This window comes from Petromyzon marinus, unplaced genomic scaffold (genome assembly GCF_048934315.1).
Source record: "Petromyzon marinus isolate PM22_M1 ecotype Great Lakes invasive population unplaced genomic scaffold, UKy_Petmar_22M1.pri1.0 PM_G_Scaffold_9, whole genome shotgun sequence".
Classification (NCBI taxonomy): domain Eukaryota; kingdom Metazoa; phylum Chordata; class Hyperoartia; order Petromyzontiformes; family Petromyzontidae; genus Petromyzon; species Petromyzon marinus.
Window position 1 is genome coordinate 1,045,159 of NW_027423046.1, and position 23,843 is coordinate 1,069,001.

The 23,843-nt window shown below is 54.8% G+C and overlaps 1 protein-coding gene across 2 annotated transcripts; it reads left to right on the top strand.

Annotated features, from left to right (window-relative positions):
* The first annotated feature begins 1,987 nt into the window (after nt 1-1,987).
* LOC142921778 (uncharacterized) lies at nt 1,988-22,638 on the top strand. Of its 2 annotated transcripts, none has more exons than XM_076063103.1 (10): nt 1,988-2,085; nt 6,579-6,858; nt 7,092-7,275; nt 8,318-8,511; nt 14,694-15,133; nt 15,686-15,839; nt 16,858-17,010; nt 17,898-18,050; nt 18,774-19,140; nt 22,490-22,638. In XM_076063103.1, exons 2-10 carry the CDS (start codon nt 6,630-6,632, stop codon nt 22,599-22,601), a joined length of 1,986 nt encoding a protein of 661 aa, XP_075919218.1. In that variant the 5' UTR covers nt 1,988-2,085; nt 6,579-6,629; the 3' UTR covers nt 22,602-22,638. The 2 variants fall into 2 exon arrangements, with proteins under 2 accessions (XP_075919218.1, XP_075919219.1); XM_076063104.1 differs by having other exon boundaries at nt 16,861-17,010.
* The last annotated feature ends 1,205 nt before the right edge of the window (nt 22,639-23,843 follow it).

Below are 23,843 nucleotides of genomic sequence, written 5' to 3' on the forward strand. Positions count from 1 at the left end.
CCGCTTGCGTTGTGGCCGAAACGTCGTGAGAATTTTATTGTGTTATTTTATTATTTTATTCTCATTCTACGTGGTGACTTTTACCGAAAGAACCAAAGAAGATGATGAATCCTTGCAGTCACGAAAGCTTTAAATCGAAGAAAAAAATGCACCCGGATTAAGTTGCCGATAGCCGCAGCGAGATAGAGTAACGGATGCGGAGTGCCAGGTGCACACAATAAAAAAGTGTATGGGGTCAGTGGTGGACTGCAAGCGATTAGCACGCCGACCTTTGAACCCGGTAACCCCAAACTAAATTCGTGCTTACGTGAGCCCAACAGCAGCGGCGATTATTATTTAAACCCGTCACGGGCCTCCACCCTTTGGTTTGACCGGTGCGGTGTGCAGTAGTAAAACATCGCTGGCAACTGGGGAAGACAAAGGCGGCCGGGCGTGGCGGTGCCGCCCGCCCGCTCCACCCACGCCCCCTCGTGTACGCCGTAGCGGCCTTCACGTCGTGCCGCTCGCTACGAGCACTTGCCCCCCACAGCCTGTCGAAGGCTGTGGGGGGCATCGCGAGGTGTCCCCGTGAACCCCCGGTGACGACGAGCTCGAATATCTCTCTCGCTCGCGGCCAAAATCGGCAACGATTAACCTCGACCGGTACCCGTGCCTGCCCCTAGGTCGACTCGGCATTTAGTTCGTAGCTGGATGCAGTGTACGAACACGGCCGCTGGGGGAGACAAAGGCGGCCGGGCGTGGTGCTGCTCGCTCACCCACGCCCACCACGTGTACCACAGTAGCGGCCTTCACGTGGTGCTGCTCACCCACCACGTGTACCACAGTAGCGGCCTTCACGTGGTGCTGCTGCTGCTGCTGCTCGTGGACGGCGCTCGCCACGGCAGCCTGTCAAAGGGCGTCACGTGGTGGTGGTGATCTTTGTGTGCGTGTGTGTGTACGTGTGTGTGTACGTGCGTGTGTGTGTGTGTACGTGTGTGTGTGTACGTGCGTGTGCGTGCGTGTGTGCACACGCGTGTGCGTGTGTATGAGTGGGGAGCGGTAGTGTACCGGTTAGCGCTACGCTGTGCTATGAACCTGGCGACCCGGGTTCAATTCTCGCTCACGGCCAACACCAGTAACGATTATCTGAACCGGTCCCGGGCCTCTCCTAGGTCGACTCAACCTCAAATGAGTACCTGGTGCGGTGTGTAAACATCGCCACTAGGGAGACAAAGGCGGTCGGGCGTGGTGCTGGCCACCCACCCCCTCGTGTACCGTGCCGGCCTTCATAGGTGCTGCTCGCTAACAGCACTTGCCCCTACAGTCTGTTACAGGCTACACGGGGGATCTTTGTCTGTGTGTGTGCGTGTGCGTGCGTGTGGATGCGGCGTGCCAGGTGCAAACAGAGAGCTACAATATATATTAAACAAAAAACATCTCAGTGGGCGCCTTAACTGGTTTAAATAAAATAAAAATAGTGAAGAGCCTCGTTACCGGTTGCGGGAGGCCAACCGCTCGCTCCCGGCAGCTTCAGCAGCAGCAGCTGGGCTTGAAGCAGTCTCCAGCTGCCCATCGTGAACGTCCGCGGGACGTCGTCAGCGTGAGACGGAGCGACCTCTGACCTCTACCGGCAAGGACTAAAATTTTAACACACTTCCCCAATGTCGTATCGACTACTGTAAAACTTGCTATACGTACGTCACACTCGTGACAATACTAGATTCTATCGTTGACAATAAAAAATATATATTAATATTTGTAAACAATATTTATTTATATACAAGTTACGTTTTTTGGCTTGGTTCTCATTGTCCACGCTCAAGTCGAGTTGAGCCGCAAATCACCGCGGTCCCTTAGGTCGCGGCAAGCATCGAGGGGGGCGGCCACTTCCTGGGGTCGCGTGGAGCTCAGAAACTGACATTGAGCCGCAAATCACCGCGGTCCCTTAGCCTCGAGCGGGGGGGGGCACTTCCTGGGGTCGCGTGTTGTCCAGCAACTGACGCTGAGCCGCAAATCACCGCGGTCCCTTAGGTCGCATGTAGTTCAGCATTGCGGTGAAGTTCACGGCGGTGGTGGTGGCGGTGGTGGCGGAGTTGTTACAACAAAGTTTGTTTAAATATAAACGCATTAACTTTCTCCCAAACCCCCCTCCCCGACACACATTCAGCTAACGTCTGCGTTTTTTGCTCCCACCTCGTCACTGTTTGTTGTAGTTAGACTGATGGCCTTAATCTAAAGTTGTCTTGTGGTTGTTGTGGTTGTTGTCAGCACGGTGGCTATGAGATGTTAACTACCTCGCCTGGTGTACAGGAGGTCGTGGGTTCGATCCAGACCCTGACGATGCCTGCTGCTGCTACTGTATATTTGTAGTCTGTGTCTCTCTCATCATCATCATGGTGGCTATGAGATGTTGACTACCTCGCCTGGTATACAGGAGGTCGTGAGTTTTATCCAGACCCTGACGATGCTTGCTGCTGCTGTATATTTGTAGTCTGTGTCTCTCATCATCATCACGGTGGCTATGAGATGTTAACTACCTCGCCTGGTCTACAGGAGGTCGTGGGTTCGATCCAGACCCTGACGATGCCTGCTGCTGCTGTATATTTGTAGTCTGTGTCTCTCATCATCATGGTGGCTAGGAGATGTTGACTACCTCGCCTGGTATTCAGGAGGTCGTGGGTTCGATCCAGACCCTGACGATGCCTGCTACTGTATATTTGTAGTCTGTCTCTCTCATCATCATCACGGTGGCTAGGAGATGTTGACTACCTTGCCTGGTATACAGGAGGTCGTGGGTTCGATCCAGACCCTGACGATGCCTGCTGCTGCTGTATATTTGTAGTCTGTGTCTCTCATCATCATCACGGTGGCTATGAGATGTTGACTACCTCGCCTGGTATACAGGAGGTCGTGGGCTCGATCCAGACCCTGACGATGCCTGCTGCTGCTGTATATTTGTGGTCTGTGTGTCTCTCTTTCATCATCATCATCACGGTGGCTATGAGATGTTAACTACCTCGGCTGGTATACAGGAGGTCGTGGGTTCTATCCAGACCCTGACGATGCCTGCTGCTGCTGTATATTTGTAGTCTGTGTGTCTCTCTCATCATCACGGTGGCTATGAGATGTTGACCACCTCGCATGGTCTACAGGAGGTCGTGGGTTCTATCCAGACCCTGACGATGCCTGCTGCTGCTGTTTATTTGTAGTCTGTGTGTGTCTCTCATCATCTTCACGGTGGCTATGAGATGTTGACTATCTCGCCAGACCCTGACGATGCCTGCTGCTGCATATTTTTGACGTCTGATTCAGCTCCTACCTTTGCCATCAATCCGGGCTCCCCCCCGACCCCCCAACTCCTTGAGCTACTTGGGGCGCCTTCAGCTGTCGCTGCTCGGATTCCGCTCGCTCCGAGCGCCCCGCCGCCACTCTCTGTGGCCGCTCACGACATCGTTGTTGTTGATGTTGTTGACGATGTTGTTGTTGTTGATGACGTTGTTGTTGTTGACGATGTTGTTGTTGACGACATTGTTGTTGACGATGTTGTTGACGATGATGTTGTTGTTGACGATGATGTTGTTGACGTTGTTGACGATGTTGTTGTTGACGATGTTGTTGTTGACGATGTTGTTGACGATGTTGATGATGTTGTTGACGATGTTGTTGACGACGTTGTTGACGATGTTGTTGTTGACGACGTTGTTGTTGACGACGATGTTGTTGACGACGTTGTTGACGATGTTGTTGTTGACGTTGTTGTTGACGATGTTGTTGACGTTGTTGTTGACGATGTTGTTGTTGACGACGTTGTTATTGACGATGTTGTTGCGGTCGGGGTTGTAGTGTTTGCACCGCGGCGATACAATCTCCAATCTCGCCGCCGCCGCGCGTTTATTTGTGAGTGTCAATGGCGGCGTTGTTCCGCCTCCTGCGTCCTCCCTCGCCGCTCGCGGTCTCCACCGCGTTCGCGATGTCGCGGAGCCTGTCGCCAAAGCTGCGTTCCTGTTCCTGTTCATCCCTCCCGGTCATTAGTCCCATTCGTTCCTGTTCCTGTTCGTCTCGTTCATCCCTCCCGGTCATTAGTCCCATTCGTTCCTGTTCCTGTTCGTCTCGTTCATCCGTCTCGTTCATTAGTCACATTCGTTCCTGTTCCTGTTCGTCCCGTTCATCCGTCTCGTTCATTAGTCCCATTCGTTCCTGTTCCTGTTCGTCGCGTTCATCCGTCTCGTTCATTAGTCCCATTCGTTCCTGTTCCTGTTCGTCCCGTTCATCCGTCTCGTTCATTAGTCCCATTCGTTCCTGTTCCTGTTCGTCTCGTTCATCCGTCTCGTTCATTAGTCCGATTCGTTCCTGTTCCTGTTTGTCTCGTTCATCCCTCCCGGTCATTAGTCCCATTCGTTCCTGTTCGTCTCGTTCATCCGTCTCGTTCATTAGTCCCATTCGTTCCTGTTCCTGTTCGTCCCGTTCATCCGTCTCGTTCATTAGTCCCATTCGTTCGTGTTCCTGTTCGTCTCGTTCATCCGTCTCGTTCATTAGTCCCATTCGTTCCTGTTCCTGTTCGTCCCGTTCATCCGTCTTGTTCATTAGTCCCATTCGTTCCTGTTCCTGTTCGTCTCGTTCATCCGTCTCGTTCATTAGTCCCATTCGTTCCTGTTCCTGTTCGTCTCGTTCATCCCTCCCGGTCATTAGTCCCATTCGCTCCTGTTCCTGTTCGTCTCGTTCATCCCTCTTGGTCATTAGTCCCATTCGTTCCTGTTCCTGTTCGTCCCGTTCATCCGTCTCGTTCATTAGTCCCATTCGTTCGTGTTCCTGTTCGTCTCGTTCATCCGTCTCGTTCATTAGTCCCATTCGTTCCTGTTCCTGTTCGTCCCGTTCATCCGTCTTGTTCATTAGTCCCATTCGTTCCTGTTCCTGTTCGTCTCGTTCATCCGTCTCGTTCATTAGTCCCATTCGTTCCTGTTCCTGTTCGTCTCGTTCATCCCTCCCGGTCATTAGTCCCATTCGCTCCTGTTCCTGTTCGTCTCGTTCATCCGTCCCGGTCATTAGTCACATTCGTTCCCGTTCCTGTTCCTGTTCGTCTCGTTCATCCCTCCCGGTCATTAGTCCCATTCATTCCTGTTCCTGTTCGTCTCGTTCATCCCTCCCGGTCATTAGTCCCATTCGTTCCTGTTCCTGTTCGTCTCGTTCATCCCTCTCGGTCATTAGTCACATTCGTTCCTGTTCCTGTTCGTCTCGTTCATCCCTCCCGGTCATTAGTCCCATTCGTTCCTGTTCCTGTTCGTCTCGTTCATCCCTCCCGGTCATTAGTCCCATTCGTTCCTGTTCCTGTTCGTCCCGTTCATCTGTCTTGTTCATTAGTCCCATTCGTTCCTGTTCCTGTTCGTTCGTCTCATTCATCCATCTCGTTCATTAGTCCCATTCGTTCCTGTTCCTGTTCGTCTCGTTCATCCATCTCGTTCATTAGTCCCATTCGTTCCTGTTCCTGTTCGTCTCGTTCATCCCTCCCGGTCATTAGTCCCATTCGTTCCTGTTCCTGTTCGTCTCGTTCATCTGTCTCGTTCATTAGTCCCATTCGTTCCTGTTCCTGTTCGTCTCGTTCATCCCTCCCGGTCATTAGTCCCATTCATTCATGTTCCTGTTCGTCTCGTTCATCCCTCCCGGTCATTAGTCCCATTCGTTCCTGTTCCTGTTCGTCTCGTTCATCCCTCCCGGTCATTAGTCACATTCGTTCCTGTTCCTGTTCGTCTCGTTCATCCCTCCCGGTCATTAGTCCCATTCGTTCCTGTTCCTGTTCGTCTCGTTCATCCCTCCCGGTCATTAGTCCCATTCGTTCCTGTTCCTGTTCGTCCCGTTCATCCGTCTTGTTCATTAGTCCCATTCGTTCCTGTTCCTGTTCGTCTCGTTCATCCATCTCGTTCATTAGTCCCATTCGTTCCTGTTCCTGTTCGTCCCGTTCATCCGTCTCGTTCATTAGTCCCATTCGTTCCTGTTCCTGTTCGTCTCGTTCATCCATCTCGTTCATTAGTCCCATTCGTTCCTGTTCCTGTTCATCCGTCCCGGTCATCCGCTCCGTGTCCTCGGGCAACCGTACGACCAACGCAGGCTGCGAATTGGCCGCGACTCAGCAGGGGGCCTGCAGTGAGCAGCAGCAGCAGCAGCAGCACGAGATGTCGTCCCCCACGTGTCGCGCGTTCGCTGGGGAGAGACGCACCGGCTGATCGTCGTGAGCAGGCGGTGCGGCAGGCCGGCTTCTTGCCCATCTGTACATCGCCCGGAGGCAGGCGATAACCCCGCTCAGGTCTTGGGCCTTTCTCTACCGCCGTGGCTGACGACTTGATTTGTCGAGGAATTATTTCATCACGGGTCGCCGCTGGTGGCGGCAGCCCGCGGTCGGGATGCATGCGCTCCTCGTGAATGCCGAACTGATGTTGCACCGTGCCAGGTAGCCAAGGGGTGCTAATCGGAGACAGGACCATCGCGAGCGGGGTAATGGATGATGATGATGATGATGCTGATCACGATGGCAACAGCCACGTGCACGGTAACGTCTCTCTCTCTACCTCCCTCTTCTCTCACCACCATCACCACCACCACCACAGGATTCACCTGACCATGACCTGAGACAGAAAACGACCTCGCCCTCTCCAGCAATGTCCTTGGGAGAAAGTCCTTGCCGGAGAGGTCAGAGGTCAGCGGTTCAGAGGTCGCGCGCTTCGGGCAGTGGGCGCGGACTTCACTCCGCGCTCTGCCCGACTGCTCCGTCTCCTCCCGCTGACGACGTCCCACGGAGGTTCACGATGGGCAGCTGGAGACTGCTTCAAGCCCAGCTGCTGCTGCTGCAGCTGCTGCCGGGCGCTAGCGGTTGGCCTCCCGCAACCGGTACGAGGCTCTGTGTTGTTTAAAAAAAAACTATTCACTATTTTTATTTTATTTAAGCCAGTTAAGGCGCCCACTGAGATGTTTTTATATATATTGTAGCTCTTTGTCAGGAGCGACCTGGGGATCGCAGATTGTAGCTGGGCAAAGTGGCTTGTTGGCACTGTGTGAGGGTGTGGGGAGAGTGGTGGTCCAGTGGTAAGGTCACAATGAGTGCCGTTTGCCCATATCCCCAGCTCCACCTTCCCCAATGAATGTTCGCGTGCAGTCTCGAGACCTGCTGTCAACCCTGTGTTGGGAGGATGGAGGGGATACCACAGGGAATATTCCCCCACTGGTTCAGCCTTCAACCATCGACTTCTACAACACTACCAGCAGCTCAAAGCTCCTGAACGTTACCTACAGAGTGGAGTATAAACTGTGAGATGCTCGCTCACTCACTCACCCCCACACTCACTCACTCACCCACTCACCCACCCACTCACTCATCCACTCACTCACTCACCCACTCACTCACCCACCCACCCACCCACTCACTCACTCACCCACCCACTCATTCACCCACTCACTCACCCACTCACTCACTCACCCACTCACTCACCCACCCACCCACCCACTCACTCACTCACCCACTCACTCACCCACTCACTCACTCACTCATCCACCCACTCACTCACCCACCCACCCACCCACTCATTCACCCACTCACTCACCCACTCACTCACTCACCCACTCACTCACCCACCCACCCACCCACTCACTCACCCACTCACTCACTCACTCATCCACCCACTCACTCACCCACCCACCCACCCACTCACTCACTCACTCACCCACTCACTCATCCACCCACTCACTCACCCACTCACTCATTCACTCACCCACTCACTCACCCACCGACTCACTCACCCACTCACTCACCCACTCACTCACTCACTCACCCACTCACTCACTCACTCATTCACTCACCCACCCACCCACCCACTCACTCACCCACTCACTCACTCACTCACCCACCCACCCACCCACTCACTCACCCACCCACTCACTCACCCACTCACTCACCCACTTACACACTCATCCACTCACACATTCGCCCACTTACTCACTCACCCACTCACTCACTCACCCACCCACCCACTCACTCACCCACCCACCCACCCACTCACCCACCCACCCACTCACCCACCCACTCACTCACTCACTCACCCACCCACCCACCCACTCACTCACCCACTCACTCACTCACTCACCCACCCACTCACTCACCCACTCACTCACTCACTCACCCACTCACTCACCCACTCATTCACCCACTCACTCACTCACCCACCCACTCACTCACCCACCCACTCACTCACCCACTCATTCACTCACCCACTCACCCACTCATCCACTCATCCACCCACTCATCCACGCACTCACCCACCCACCCACCCCTCACGTGTCTCCGTCTGCACAGCTACGGAGAAGCCCGCTGGCGGAGTGTCTGCGCTGTGACCGCAGAGACTCGGTGCGATGTCTCCTCAGCGCTGCGACTTCCCGGCCACCGCTATTACCTCCGCGTGAGATCCACCATCTCATCTTCACCATCGCCGCAGTCCTCACCGCTCTCCTCACCCTGGGTTGTGCTTGAGCTCTTGCCCTTGAAGACCAGTGAGTGGCCTTGTCTGTCTCTCTCTCTCTTTGTGTGTCTCTGTGTGTGTGTGTCTCTGTGTATGTCTGTGTGTGTGTGTCTCTCTCTCTCTCTGTGTCTCTGTGTGTGTCTGTGTGTGTGTGTCTCTGTGTATGTCTGTGTGTCTCTGTGTGTATGAGTGTATCTGTGTATGTGTGTCTCTGTGTATGTCTGTGTGTCTCTGTGTATGTCTGTGTGTCTGTGTGTGACTGTGTGTGTGTCTCTGTGTATGTGTGTCTGTGCGTTTGTCTGTGTGTATGTCTGTTTGTGTGTGTCTTTGTGTGTATGTCTCTTTGTATGTGTGTCTGTATGTGTGTCTATGTGTGTCTGTGTGTGACTGTGTGTGACTGTGTGTGTGTCTGTGTGTGTCTGTGTGTGTGTGTCTGTGTGTGTGTCTCTCTCTCTGTGTGTCTATGTGTATGTGTCTGTGTGTGTGTGTCTCTGTGTGTATGTCTGTGTGTGTCTGTGTGTATGAGTCCGGCAAAACAACCCCCTACCTCCTCGCGGTGCCGGATGGGCAACTCTGTCGTGCACAGTGCTGTGGGGGGAGGTCCAATTTTGATTGGCTCCTCCCCTCATGGCATATGTGTCCACCACAGGGGCTAAACGGGGGCTCTGGACGGGTGCGAGGGGCTGGTAACCCCTCCACCTTCAATTAATTACCACTAAACCACAAGTTAAACTGAAATATGTAACTAATAAGCTTGTGCCGGAGGCCCCGGGGGGCCAGGCATCTATGACGTCTCCTGGCCAAACCCCAATTGGCGGAGCCAGGAGATTGAATATCTACCCTCGGGGCTCCTCCAGAAACAACGAAAAGCCACTACGGGTGGCCACGTGGAATGTTCGAACGCTCACTGCGGAGGAGAGGCTGCCACTCCTCTGTTGGGAGCTGGACCGGTACCGCCTGGATCTGTGTGGCATTCAGGAGGTCCGGTGGACCGGCTCTGGCTCCTGCCACCATGAGGGGTGGACAGTCCTCTACTCGGGGCAGCAGACTGCCAAACAACAGGGTGTGGCTCTTCTTTTGAACAAAAGAATGAAGGGGGCGTGGGAGCGTGGCGGTGAGGTGTGGGAAGCTGTAAGTCCCAGGCTACTTTGGGCTCGCCTTCCCATCAACCGGAGGCGAGGAATGGTGGTCGTGGTTACTTATGCCCCCACCGAAGATGAATATCCGTGGAGGGATGCAGGCAAAGCCGATGAGTCAGATGCCTTCTATGACCTCCTGTCACAGGTGCTGGCTAAAGTGGCCCCTCGGGATAGAGTCATCATGTTGGGTGACTTCAATGCCCGAGTTGGTCATGATACTGGCACCTAGTCTGGAGTGATTGGAGGGCATGGGCCATATCAGCTCAATAACAACGGTAGGAGGCTGCTAGATTTTTGTGCAGCCCATGGGCTTGTAATTACCAACACGCTGTTCCGGCATCGGCGCATCCACACAACATCATGGATGCATGCCGGGTCCAAGCAAGAACATCTGCTAGACTACATAGTGACGGACCAGCGGGTGCGAGCCCATGTCCTTGACACCAGGACCTACCGTGGAGCTGATCTGCCCTCTGACCATCGACTAGTCATCTGTAAGATGCGCCTGCCATTCTTCCACTCCGGTGGTGGGTGTACACCCAGGACCCCATTCCAACCTAAAGTGGCCTGGTCTCAGTTATCTGTTGAAAGTTGCAAGCGAGAATTTCATTATCGCTTGCGGCTAGGATTGGCATCGTCCCCGACTAGTCCTGATGTCGAGGGTAAATGGGCGAGGTTTAGGACTGTGACTCATGCAGCTGCAATGGCTGCTTTGGGTACGCGGTCCAGACCTCCCCAGAGACCCTGGCTGACAGAGGAGGTGTTCAGGATGGTTGAGAAAAAGCGATAGGCCCACTGTCATCGGCTACAGAATCCCACGTCAGAGAGTGAGGAGGCTTACCGCAGCCTTCGCTCGGAGGTTCGGAGAGCCGTGAGGCGCTGCAAGGTTGGGTGGTGGTCGCGGGTTGCTGAGGAGATGGAGTCTGCCTCAGTGGCCCGTGATCACAAATCTCTATTTAACTCCATCAAAAAAGTAATCTGCAGCGCCACACCTATTACCATCATTAGGGGAAAAAACGGTGACCCCATCTCCGACCCCCAGGATCAGGTTTACAGATTTGCTGAGCATTTCTGTGAGGTCCTGGGGGAGGGAAAATCCCTCAGCCAGGAAAACATCGTGGCACAAAGTGAGGATGACCCTGCTGAGGCTGCAGTGCCTCAAATATTGGAAGAAGTCATCCCCTGTGAGTGGCTGGCTGAGGTGCCATCTGTTGAGGAAGTACTGAAGGCGATCCGGAGTCTGAGACCAGGAAAGGCAGCGGGCAGAGATGATCTCCCAAGCGAAATGCTGAGGGAGGGCGGCGTTTGTGCACAGACTGCCCTATATGACATCATAACAACAGTCTGGACCACTGGACGGGTTCCGCAGGATTGGAAGGATGCCCTGGTGGTCCCCCTTTTTAAGAAGAGGGGCCGTGCGGACTGTGGCAGCTGCAGGGGCATCTCACTCCTCAGTGTGCCGGAAAAGGTCCTGGCGGGGATTGTTCAACGTCGCCTTGCCGGGCACGCTGAGGAGAGGCTTGCGGAGCCCCAATGCGGTTTCAGGAGGGGGCGGTCCTGCACAGATGCCATATTTTCTGTCCGTCAGCTACAGCAGAGGTGTAGGGAATTCCAACAAGACCTACATCTCTGCTTTATTGACCTGGTCAAGGCCTATTATACCATCAGTAGGCCTGGGCTCTGGGTTGTTCTTCGTGCTTTTGGAGTACCTGACCCTCTGCTCACGATCATTAAGGACCTTCATGATGGTGAGCGGGCCCGGGTAAAACTACGTGGCCAGGAGTCAGAGCCATTCCCTGTTAACCTTGGGGTGCGACAGGGATGTCCTCTGGCTCCCACATTATTTAACATCTATTTTGACCACGTAGTTCGTGAAGCCTTCAATAGCTGTACCGGGGGAATCTCCATATGGTACAGATATAATGGGAGGCTGATCGACGCCCGGGTGCGGTCAAGGGCTGGCTCCCTATTGCTCAACCCCGTTATGTATGCTGATGATTTGGTAATAGCTGCACATTCGGAGGAGGAGTTGGAGATGCTGCTGCTGAGACTGGAGCGTGCCACTAAGAGGTGGGGCCTTACCATCAGCCCCACCAAAACTAAGCACCTGCCTGGGTATTTTGTACCATCGGACACTCCACCCCCACAACTCCCAATCGGTGATGGGGCAGTTGTGGAGAGAGTGGAGAGTTTCCCATACCTGGGCAGTGTGCTTATGACTGGCTCCAGTTTAACAGCAGAGGTCTCACTCCGAATCAGTCGAGCGGCAATATCTTTTCATCAGTTGCGTAACGCTGTGCGGAAGCTACCTGGTCTGTCGCTCCGCACTAAGCTTCATGTCTTCTCGGCCACGGTCATTCCCTCCCTTCTCTACGCTTGCGAAACGTGGACCCCCCTAATGGAACATCTTCGCCGGTTGGAAACATTTAGGCTGGCCTGCCTACGATCCATCCTGGGTTTAACCAGACTGGATTGTGTGAGGAGCTCAAAAAGCCTTGAAAGATCTGGGCAAGGTCCCATCGCTGAGCTCCCCCGGCGGGGAAGGCTGCGATGGCTGGGTCATGTAGCCCGCATGCCTAGCCACCGCATGCCGAAACAGCTTTTGTTCGGCCGGATTGAGGGGGCTGGGCGGGCGCGGCACGGGCTAGAGAAGAGATGGAGTGATGTGGTACAGGAGGACGTGGAGCTGAGTGGACTTGCCGATGACTGGTACCAGCGGTGTCAAGATCGGCCTCTGTGGAGGAGGCTCGTGAAGGATGCTACTGGGCAGTTGGAGGTAGTCGCCCTCCAACAACAGCGGAGGGCGGAGGAGCGACGCTCAGAACAACGAGCGGAGCGCCGGGTGGCTAAAGCACAGCAGGTTGGCACAGTAGGGGGCACAGGTGGTGCATCAGCCAGTCATCTCAGTCAGTCGACCCGTGGCACCTGGGTCTGCCCCGTGACCTCCTGCCAGCGGGTGTTCGACACTTCACGTGGCCTCAGGGTGCACATAGCCTGGCACAAGCGTCGTGGTGACGTCACCGCCACTTAGTGGCGAATGGCGGTTGTTGTTGTTGTGTCTGTGTGTGTGCCTGTGTGTGTGTGTCTGTGTGTGTGTCTGTCTATGTGTGTGTCTCTGTGTCTCTGTGTGTGTTTCTGCATGTGACTGTCTTTGTGTCTGTGTGTGTGTCTCTGTGTGTGTCTGTGTGTGTGTGTCTGTGTGTGACTGTGTGTCTGTGTGTGTCTGTGTGTGTGTGTCTGTGTGTGACTGTGTGTGTGACTGTCTTTGTGTCTGTGTGTGTGTCTGTGGACCCCCCTAATGGAACATCTTCGCCGGTTAGAAACATTTAGGCTGGCCTGCCTACGATCCATCCTGGGTTTAACCAGACTGGATTGTGTGAGGAGCTCACAAATCCTTGAAAGATCTGGGCAAGGTCCCATCGGTGAGCTCCTCCGGCGGGCAAGGCTGTGATGGCTGGGTAATGTAACCCGCATGCCCAGCCACCGCATGCCGAAACAGCTTTTGTTCGGCCGGATTGAGGGGGCTAAACGGGCGTGGCACAGGCTAGAGAAGAGATGGAGTGATGTGGTACGGGAGGACGTGGAGCTGAGTGGACTTGCCGATGACTGGTACCAGCGGTGTCAAGATCGGCCTCTGTGGAGGAGGCTCGTGAAGGACGCTACTGGGCAGTTGGAGGTAGTCGCCCTCCAACAACAACGGAGGGCGGAGGAGCGACGCTCACAACAACAAGCGGAGCGCCGGGTGGCTAACGCACAGCAGGTTGGCACAGTAGGGGGCACAGGTGGTGCATCAGCCAGTCGTCTCAGTCAGTCGACCCGTGGCACCTGGGTCTGCCCCGTGACCTCCTGCCAGCGGGCGTTCGACACTTCACGTGGCCTCAGGGTGCACATAGCCTGGCACAAGCGTCGTGGTGACGTCACCGCCACTTAGTGGTGAATGGCGGTTGTTGTTGTGTCTGTGTGTGTGACTGTGTGTGTGACTGTCTTTGTGTCGCTGTGTGTGTCTCTGTGTGTGTGTCTGTGTGTGTGACTGTGTGTGTGACTGTCATTGTGTCTCTGTGTGTGTGTGTCTGTGTGTCTGTGCATGTGTGTCTGTGTGTCTGTGCGTGTGTGTCTGTGTGTGTGACTGTGTGTGTGACTGTCTTTGTGTCTCTTTGTGTGTGTCTGGTGTGTGTCTGTGTGTGTGTGTGTGTGGCTGTGTGTGTGACTGTCTTTGTGTCGCTATGTGTGTCTCTGTGTGTGTCTGTGTGTGTGACTGTGTGTGTGACTGTCTTTGTGTCTCTGTGTGTGTCTGTGTGTCTGTGCATGTGTGTCTGTGTGTGTCTGTGCGTGTGTGTGTGTCTGTGTGTGTGACTGTGTGTGTGACTGTCTTTGTGTCTCTGTGTGTGTGTCTGTGTGTGTGTGTCTCTCTGTGTGTGTGTCTGTGTGTGTGTGTGTGTCTGTCTGTGTGTGTGTCTGTGTGGGTGTGTCTGTGGGTGTGTGTCTGTGTGTGTGTGTCTGTGTGTGTGACTGTGTGTGTGACTGTCTTTGTGTCTCTGTGTGTGTGTCTGTGTGTGTGACTGTCTTTGTGTCTCTGTGTGTGTCTGTGTGTCTGTGCGTGTGTGTCTGTGTCTGTGCGTGTGTGTCTGTGTGTGTGACTGTGTGTGTGACTGTCTTTGTGTCTCTGTGTGTGTCTGTGTGTGTCTCTCTGTGTGTGTGTCTGTGTGTGTGTGTCTGTCTGTGTGTGTGTCTGTGTGTCTGTGCGTGTGTGTCTGTGTGTGTGGGGAGCGGTAGTGTAGCGGTTAGCACTACGCTGCGCTGTGAACCTGGCGACCCAGGTTCGATTCCCGCTCACGGCCAACACCGGTGACCATTGTCTGAACCGGTCCTGGGGCTCCCCTAGGTCGACTCAGCCTGAAATGAGTACCCGGTGCGGTGTGTCAACATCGCCACTGGGTCGACAAAGGCGGTCGGGCGTGGTGCTGGCCACCCACCCCCTCGTGTGCCGTTCCGGCCTTCATAGGTGCTGCTCGCTGACAGCACTTGCCCCTACAGTCTGCGAAGGCTACACGGGGGATCTTTGTCTTTGTCTCAGCTGTGCTCAGTGCTCCGACGGTCACCTTGATGCTCCACAAGAAAGTGACGGTGGACGAGGCTGGCGGCGAGGAGGAGTGCCGTGTTGAGGATGACGATGACGGTGACAGTGAAGGCCGCGGCGGTGACGATGACCACGACGATGACGGTGACCGCGGCGGTGACGATGACCACGACGATGACGATGACCGCGACGATGACGGTGACCACGATGACGATGACCGCGACGATGATGACCACGACGATGACGATGACCGCGACGATGACGATTACCGTGACATTGACGGTCACCACGACGACCGCGAAGAGGGAGAGGCGGAGTGGTGGGAGCTCTTCGTGGGGGTCTCCATGAGGAGTGGGTGGAGGAGGAGGATGGAGCGGCGTGACGTGCTGTACCACCTGCAGGCGGAGGTCTCGACGAGGGGGGGCACAACCAGCACGGTGAGAGTGGGTGGGTGAGTGGGTGGGTGGGTGGGTGAGTGGGTGGGTGGGTGAATGGGTGAGTGGGTGAGTGGGTGAGTGAGTGAGTGAGTGGGTGAATGGGTGAGTGGGTGAGTGAGTGAGTGGGTGGGTGAGTGGGTGGGTGGGTGAATGGGTGAGTGAGTTAGTGAGTGGGTGAGTGAGTGGGTGGGTGAATGGGTGAGTGAGTGAGTGAGTGGTTGAGTCGGTGGGTGGGTGGGTGAATGGGTGAGTGAGTGAGTGAGTGGTTGAGTCGGTGGGTGGGTGAGTGAGTGGGTGAGTGAGTGGGTGAGTGGGTGAGTGAGTGAGTGGGTGGGTGAGTGGGTGGGTGGGTGAGTGGGTGGGTGGGTGGATGAGTGAGTGGGTGGGTGAGTGGGTGGATGAGTGAGTGGGTGGGTGATTGGGTGGGTGAGTGGTTGAGTAGTAGTAGCATGATAATGCTACTACTACTGATGAAAATGATGATGCTGCTGCTACTGATGATGCTACTGATGATGATGATGATGGTACTGATTATGATGATGCTTCTGCTAGGAGCGCTTTGTGGGATGTCGCTACCGCCACACGGTACCTCCGCTTAGAGGCGCTGCTGAGTACTGCATCCGTGTGAGAATCGTAGCTGACTACCCCCGGTGGAAGACAGGGGAGTGGTCTCCAATGTCCTTCCCTCCACCACACAGCACTATGGGTGAGTGGGTGCGTGGGTGGGTGAGTGGGTGGGTGTGTGAGTAGGTGAGTGAGTGGTTGAGTGGCTGGGTGAGTGAGTGGTTGAGTGAGTGAGTGGATAGGTGAGTGGTTGAGTGAGTGGGTGGGTGAGTGAATGAGGTGTGTGGGTGAGTAGGTGAGTGGGTGAGTGAGTGGGTGAGTGGATGGGTGAGTGAGTGGTTGAGTGAGTAGGTGGGTGAGTGGGTGGGTGAGTGAGTGGGTGAGTGAGTGGGTGTGTGATTGGGTGGGTTAGTGGTTGAATAAGTGGGTGGGCGAGTGAGTGGGTGAGTGGTTGAGTGAGTGAGTGGGTGAGTGGGTGGGCGAGTGGTTGAGTGAGTGGGTGGGTGAGTGAATGAGTAGGTGTGGGGGTGAGTGGGTGTGTGAATAGGTGAGTGGGTGAGTGAGTGGGTGAGTTGGTGGTTGAGTGAGTGGATGAGTGGGTGGGTGAGTGAGTGGATGAGTGAGTGGATGAGTGGGTGGGTGAGTGAGTGGATGAGTGAGTGGGTGGGTGAGTGGGTGAGTGGGTGGGCGAGTGGTTGAGTGAGTGGGTGGGTGAGTGAATAAGTAGGTGTGTGGGTGAGTGGGTGAGTGAGTAGGTGAATGGGTGGGTGAGTGGGTGGGTGAGTGAGTGGTTGACTGAGTGGGTGGGTGAGTGGGTGGGTGGGTGAGTGAGTGAGTGGTTGACTGAGTCGGTGGGTGAGTGAGTGGGTGAGTGGTTGGGTGAGTGACTGGTTGACTGAGTGGGTGAGTGAGTGGGTGGGTGAGTGAGTGGGTGAGTGAGTGTGTGATTGGGTGAGTTGGTGGGTGAGTGGGTGGGCGAGTGGTTGAGTGAGTGGGTGGGTGAGTGAATGAGGTGTGTGAGTAGGTGAGTGGGTGGGTGAGTGAGTGAGTGGGTGGGTGAGTGAGTGAGTGAGTGGGTGAGTGAGTGGGTGGGTGAGTGGGTGGGTGAGTGGGTGGGTGAGTGAGTGGGTGGGTGTCTCTCTCCCCATGTGTCTCCCAAGCAGGTCCTCCGATCTCAGTGTGGGCCACGGGAGACGCGGTGTCCGAGGGAGACACGGCCACGCTACGCTGCGGCGTGTCGCAAAATCCAGACTCAGACCCAATTCAGTGGAGCAACCCTCACGGGCAGACACTCTACTTCCAGACCGTCAAGGGTGAGCGGCAAGCACTCTCTCTGTGTCTCTCTCTCTCTGTCTCTCTCTCTGTCCCTCTGTCTCTCTCTCTCTCTGTCTCTCTCTCTCTGTCCCTCTGTCTCTCTCTCTGTCTCTCTCTGTATCTGCCCCTCTCTCTCTCTGTGTCTCTCTCTGTCTCTCTCTCTGTCTCTCTCTCTGTCTCTCTCTCTGTCTCTCTCTGTCTCTGCCGCTCTCTCTCTCTCTGTGTCTCTCTCTCGCTGTGTGTGTGTGTGTCTCTCTCTCTCTCTGTCTCTCTCTCTGTGTCTCTATCTCTCTGTCTCTCTCTGTGTCTCTCTCTCGCTGTGTGTCTCTCTCTCTGTGTCTCTCTCTCTGTCTCTCTCTGTGTCTCTCGCTCGCTGTGTGTCTCTCTCTCTGTCTCTCTCTGTGTCTCTCCCTCTATCCCAATGTCTCTCTCTCTCTGTCTCTCTCTGTGTCTCTCCCTCTATCCCAATGTCTCTCTCTCTCTGTCTCTCTCTGTCTATCTCTCTGCGTCTCTCTATCCCCATGTCTCTCTCTGTCTCTCTCTGTCTCTGTGTCTCTCTGTGTTTGTCTCTCTCTCTCTGTGCCTCTTACTCTATCCCAATGTCTCTGTCTCTGTCTCTCTGTGTGTGTGTGTCTCTCTCTATCCCAATGTCTCTCTCTCTGGCTCTCTCTGTCTATCTCTCTGCGTCTCTCTATCCCCATCTATCTCTGTCTCTGTATCTCTCTGTGTTTGTCTCTCTCTGTCTCTCTCTGTGTCTATCTCTCTCTCTGTCTCTGTGTCTCTCTGTGTTTGTCTCTCTCTCTCTGTCTCTCTCTCTGTCTATCTCTCTGTGTGTCTCTATCCCCATGTCTCTCTCCCTGTGTCTCCCTGTCTCCCCGTGTTTCAGCCCACACGAACCCGCGTGTCTCTCTGCTGCACTGGAGCTCCACCAGGCTGGACCTCACCATCTCCCGCGTCTCCACGCTGGACCAGGGGGTCTACAGCTGCTCCCTCTTCAGCCTGGGGACCCCCATGGCTTACGCCCTGCTCACCGTCGGTGGTGAGCAACGCTCACCTCACCTCTCTCTCTCTCTACCTCAGACACACACAGAGACACACAGACACACAGACACACACAGACACACACACAGACACACACACAGACACACACACAGACACACATACACAGACAGACACACACACAGACACACACACAGACACACACACAGACACACACACACAGACACACAGACACAGACAGACACACAGACAGAAACACACACAGACACATAGAGAGAGGCACACACACAGACACACACAGATACAGGCACACACACAGATACACACACACACAGACACAACAACCGCCATTCGCCACTAAGTGGCGGTGATGTCACCACGACGCTTGTGCCAGGCCATGTGCACCCTGAGGCCACGTGAAGTGTCGAACGCCCGCTGGCAGGAGGTCACGGGGCAGACCCAGGTGCCACGGGTCGACTGACTGAGATGACTGGCTGATGCACCACCTGTGCCCCCTACTGTGCCAACCTGCTGTGCTTTAGCCACCCGGCGCTCCGCTCGTTGTTGTGAGCGTCGCTCCTCCGCCCTCCGTTGTTGTTGGATGGAGGGCGACTGCCTCCAACTGCCCAGTAGCAGCGTCCTTCACGAGCCTCCTCCACAGAGACACACACAGACACAGACACACACAGACACACATTTTAAAAGACACACAGACAACAACCGCCATTCGCCACTAATTTCCCTTGTCTTCCTGCTCTCGCAGCCACTACCGCCACCGCCACCACCATCACCACCACCACCCCCACCACCGCCCCCACCACCACCACCACCGCCCCCACCACCACCACCCCCACCACCGCCCCCACCACCACCACCGCCCCCACCACCACCACCCCCCCCACCACCACCACCGCCACCACCACCCTGCCAACCTCCTGCACCTCCCCACGCTCGTGCGCGGTGACTGCGGGCGACGCGGCGACGCTCTCCGCCCCCGCCAGCGCCGTGGGCCCCTCCTCCTCCTGCTGCTCCGTGCGCTGGACGGCGACGCTGACGGCGCTGTCCCTGGCGGCCTCCCTGCTCGCGAGCGCCCCCGTGTGGGCACGCGGAGTTATTGACGGCCTCGCCCGGTACGCGGGAGGTCAGGGGTTAGATCCCCAGACCCTGACCACGTCTGCTGCTGCTGCTGCTGTATATTTTAGAGTTTGCGGTGTCTCTCATCATCATCATCACGGTGGCTGCGGAGTTGTTGACTGCCTCGCCTGGTACGCGGGAGGTCGAGGGTTAGATCCCCAGACCCTGATCACGTCTGCTGCTGCTGCTGTATATTTTAGAGTTTGCGGTGTCTCCCATCATCATCATCACGGTGGTTACGGAGTTGTTGACTGCCTCGCCTGCTACGCGGGAGGTCCTGCTGCTACGGCACGAACACAACATTCCCATTCTGTCCACAGTAGAGTTTGTTTTTGTGTTAAGTGGCGTAAATATATAAACGCTGTGTGGTCAAACCCGCCACCGCCTGACAGCCAATTTGTCAGGTTTAGTGTCACGTAAACAAAACGTGCCAATTAGTTACTAGTTTATAGTGTAGTGTATAGAGTAGTGTTTGGTGGCGTGTATAGTGTAGTGTATAGTAGTGTATGGTGTAGTGTATAGTAGTGTATAGTGTAGTTTATAGTGTAGTGTATAGAGTAGTGTATGGTGTCGTGTATAGTGTAGTGTATAGTAGTGTATAGAGTAGTGTATGGTGTCGTGTATAGTGTAGTGTATAGTAGTGTATAGTGCAGAGTATAGCAGTGTATAGTGTAGTATATAGTGTAGTGTATAATGTAGAGTATAGTGTAGTGTATAGTGTAGTATACTAGTTCAACACTATCCGGTTGTGTGTTGGAGAGTAAAACAACTACAACATTTACAATTATAGTTTAGTGTATAGTAGTGTAGTGTATAGTAGTGTAGTGTATAATGTAGTGTATAGTTTAGTGTATAGTATAGTGTAGTGTATAGTATAGTGTAGTATATAGTAGTGCATAGTGTAGTGGAAATTGTGTGGTATAGTAGTGTATAGTGCAATGTACAGTGTAGTGTATAGTAGTTTATAGTATAGTGTAGTGTGTAGTGTAGTTTACAGTGTAGTGTATAGTTTAGTTTATAGTGTAGTGTATAGTGTACTGTTTTGTAGTGTGTAGTCTCTAGTGTAAAGTGTAGAGTATAGTGTAGTGTATAGTGTAGTTTATAGTGTAGTGTACAGTGTAGTTTATAGTGTGTAGTGTATAGTGGTTGAGTAGTGTATAGTATAGTTTTTACTGTAGTGTATAGTGGAGTGTATAGTGTAGTTTATAGTGTAGTGTACCTCCGAGCCAGAGGACATCCCTGTCATACCCAAAAGTGTACAGGGAATGGCTCCGACTCCTGGCCACGTAGTTTTGCCCGGGCCCGCTCACCATCATGAAGGTCCTTAATAATCGTGAGCAGAGGGTCAGGGACTCTGAAAGCACGAAGAACAATCCAGAGCCCAGGCCTACTGATGGTATCATAGGCCTTGACAAGGTCAATAAAGCAGAGATGTAGGTCTTGTTGGAATTCCCTACACCTCTGCTGTAGCAGGCGGACAAAAAATGGCATCTTTGCAGGACCGCCCTTTCCTCAAACAGCATTGGGGCTCCGCAAGCCTCTCCTCAGCATGCCTATCGAAGCGATGTTGAATAATCCTTGAGATGCCCCTGTAGTTGTTACAGTCTGTGCGGTCCCCCTTCTTAAAGAGGGGGACCACCAGGGCATCCTTCCAATCCTGCGGAACCCGTCCAGTGGTCCAGACTGTTGTTAAGATGTCATGTAGGGCAGTCTGCGCACAAAGGCCACCCTCCCTCAGCATTTCGCTTGGGAGATCATCTCTGCCCGCTGCCTTTCCTGGTCTCAGGCTCTGGATCGCCTTCAGTACTTCCTCAACAGATGGCACCTCAGCCAGCGCACTCACAGAGGGTGACTTCTTACAATATTTTAGGCATCACAGCCTCAGCAGGGTTATCCCCACTTTGTCCCACATTTTCCAGGCTGAGAGATTCCCCCTCCCCCAGGGCCTCACAGAAATGCTCAGCAAATCTGCAAACCTGTTCCTGGGGGTCGGAGATTGGATCACCGTTCTTTCCCCTAATGATGGTAATAGGTATGGCGCTGCAGGTAACTTTTTTGATGGAGTTAAAGAGCGATTTGTGATCGCGGGCCATTGAGGCAGACTCCATCTCCTCAGCAACCCACAACCACCTCCCATCATTGCAGCGCCTCACGGCTCTCCGTACCTCCAAGCGAAGGCTGTGGTAAGCCTCCTCAATCTACGACATGGGATGTTGTAGCCAATGAGATTGGGCCTGTTGCTTTTTCTCAGCCAGCCTGAACACCTCCTCTGTCAGCCTGGGTCTCTGGGGAGGTCTGGACCGTTTTCCCAAATCAGCCATTGCAGCTGCATGAGCCACAGTCCTAAATGCCGCCTATTTCCCCTCGACATCAGGAGGAGTGGGGGACGATGCCAACCCCAGCCACAAGTGATGATGACATTTTCACTTGCAGCTTTCATCAGCTAGCTGAGACCATGCCACCTTAGGTTGGAATGGGGTCCTGGGTGTACACCCACTACCGGAGTGGAAAAATGGCAGGTGCATCTTACAGATGACTAGTCGATGGTCAGTGGGCAGATCAGCTCCACGGTGGGTCCTGGTGTCAAGGACATGGGCTCGCATCCGCTGGTCCGTCACTATGTAGTCCAGCAGATGTTCTTGCTTGGACCCGGCATGCATCCATGATGTTGTGTGGATGCGCCGATGCCGGAACAGCGTGTTGGTAATTTCAAGCCCATTGGCTGCACAAAAATCAAGCAACCTCCTACCGTTGTTATTGAGCTGATCTGGTCCATGCCTTCCAATCACTCCAGACCAGGTGCCAGCATCATGACCAACTCGGGCATTGAAGTCACCCAGCAAGATGACTCTATCCCGAGGGGCCACTTTAGCTAGCACCTGTGACAGGAGGTCATAGAAGGCATCTGACTCATTGGCCTTGCCTGCATCCCTCCAGATGTTCATCTTCGGTGGGGGCATACAGCTTCCCACACCTCACCGCCACGCTCCCACGCCCCCTTCATTCTTGCGTTCAGAAGAAAAGCCACACCCTGTTCTTTGGCAGTCTCCTGCCCCGAGTAGAGGACTGTCCACCCCTCATGATAGCAGGAGCCAGAACCGGTCCACCGGACCTCCTGAATGCCACAGAGATCCAGGCGGTGCCGGTCCAGCTCCTAACAGAGGAGTGGCAGCCTCTCCTCCGCAGTGAGCGTTCGAACATTCCACGTGGCCATCCGCAGTGGTTTTTTGTTGTTTCTGTAGGTGACCCGAGGTAGGTACGTATCACCACCTTCATCACCACCTCCACCCTCATGCTAGCTAGCTACGGCGTGTCACCCTTGCCTACTTTCTCTGCTCCCTCCAGTGGCTTCGAGAGTGGCGTGCTGGCCGGGGGTCGCCACGACGACGACGACGATGGCGACGATGGCACCGTGGGGATGATGGAGCAGCACGAGGAGGAGGTGGAGGAGGTGTAACTGGAGTAGGTGGAGGAGGTGTAACTGGAGGAGGTGGAGGAGGTGTAACTGGAGGAGGTGGAGGTGAAGGTGGTGTAGGAGGTGGTGGAGGAGGAGGTGGAGGAGGAGGTGTAGGAGGTGGTGTAGAAGGTGGTGGAGGAGGAGGAGGTAGAGGAGGAGGTGAAGGTGGTGTAGGAGGTGGTGTAGGAGGAGGTGGAGGAGGAGGTGTAACTGGAGGAGGTGGAGGAGGAGGAGGTGTAGCAGGTGTAACTGGAGGAGGTGTAACTGGAGGAGGTGGAGAATGAGGTGGAGGAGGTGTAACTGGAGGAGGTGGAGGAGGAGGTGAAGGTGGTGTAGGAGGTGGTGGAGGAGGAGGTGTAACTGGAGGAGGTGTAACTGGAGGAAGTGGAGGAGGAGGTGAAGGTGGTGTAGGAGGTTGTGGAGGAGGAGGTGGAGGAGGAGGTGTAAGAGGTGGTGTGGGAGGTGGTGTAGGAGGAGGTGGAGGATGAGGAGGAGGTGGAGGAGGAGGAGGTGAAGGTGGTGTAGGAGGTGGTGGAGGAGGTGGAGGAGGAGGTGTAGAAGGTGGTGGAGGAGGAGGTGGAGGAGGAGGTGAAGGTGGTGTAGGAGGTGGTGTAGGAGGAGGTGGAGGAGGAGGTGTAACTGGAGGAGGTGGAGGAGGAGGAGGTGTAGCAGGTGTAACTGGAGGAGGTGTAACTGGAGGAGGTGGAGGAGGTGTAACTGGAGGAGGTGGAGGAGGAGGTGAAGGTGGTGTAGGAGGTTGTGGAGGAGGAGGTGGAGGAGGAGGTGTAGGAGGTGGTGTGGGAGGTGGTGGAGGAGGAGGTGGAGGAGGAGGAGGAGGAGGAGGTGAAGGTGGTGTAGGAGGTGGTGGAGGAGGTGGAGGAGGAGGTGTAGGAGGTGGTGGAGGAGGAGGTGGAGGAGGAGGTGGAGGAGGAGGAGGTGAAGGTGGTGTAGGAGGTGGTGTAGGAGGAGGTGGAGGAGGAGGTGTAACTGGAGGAGGTGGAGGAGGAGGAGGTGTAGCAGGTGTAACTGGAGGAGGTGTAACTGGAGGAGGTGGAGGAGGAGGTGGAGGAGGAGGTGAAGGTGGTGTAGGAGGTGGTGGAGGAGGAGGTGTAACTGGAGGTGTAACTGGAGGAAGTGGGGGAGGAGGTGAAGGTGGTGTAGGAGGTTGTGGAGGAGGAGGTGGAGGAGGAGGTGTAGGAGGTGGTGTGGGAGGTGGTGGAGGAGGAGGTGGAGGAGGAGGAG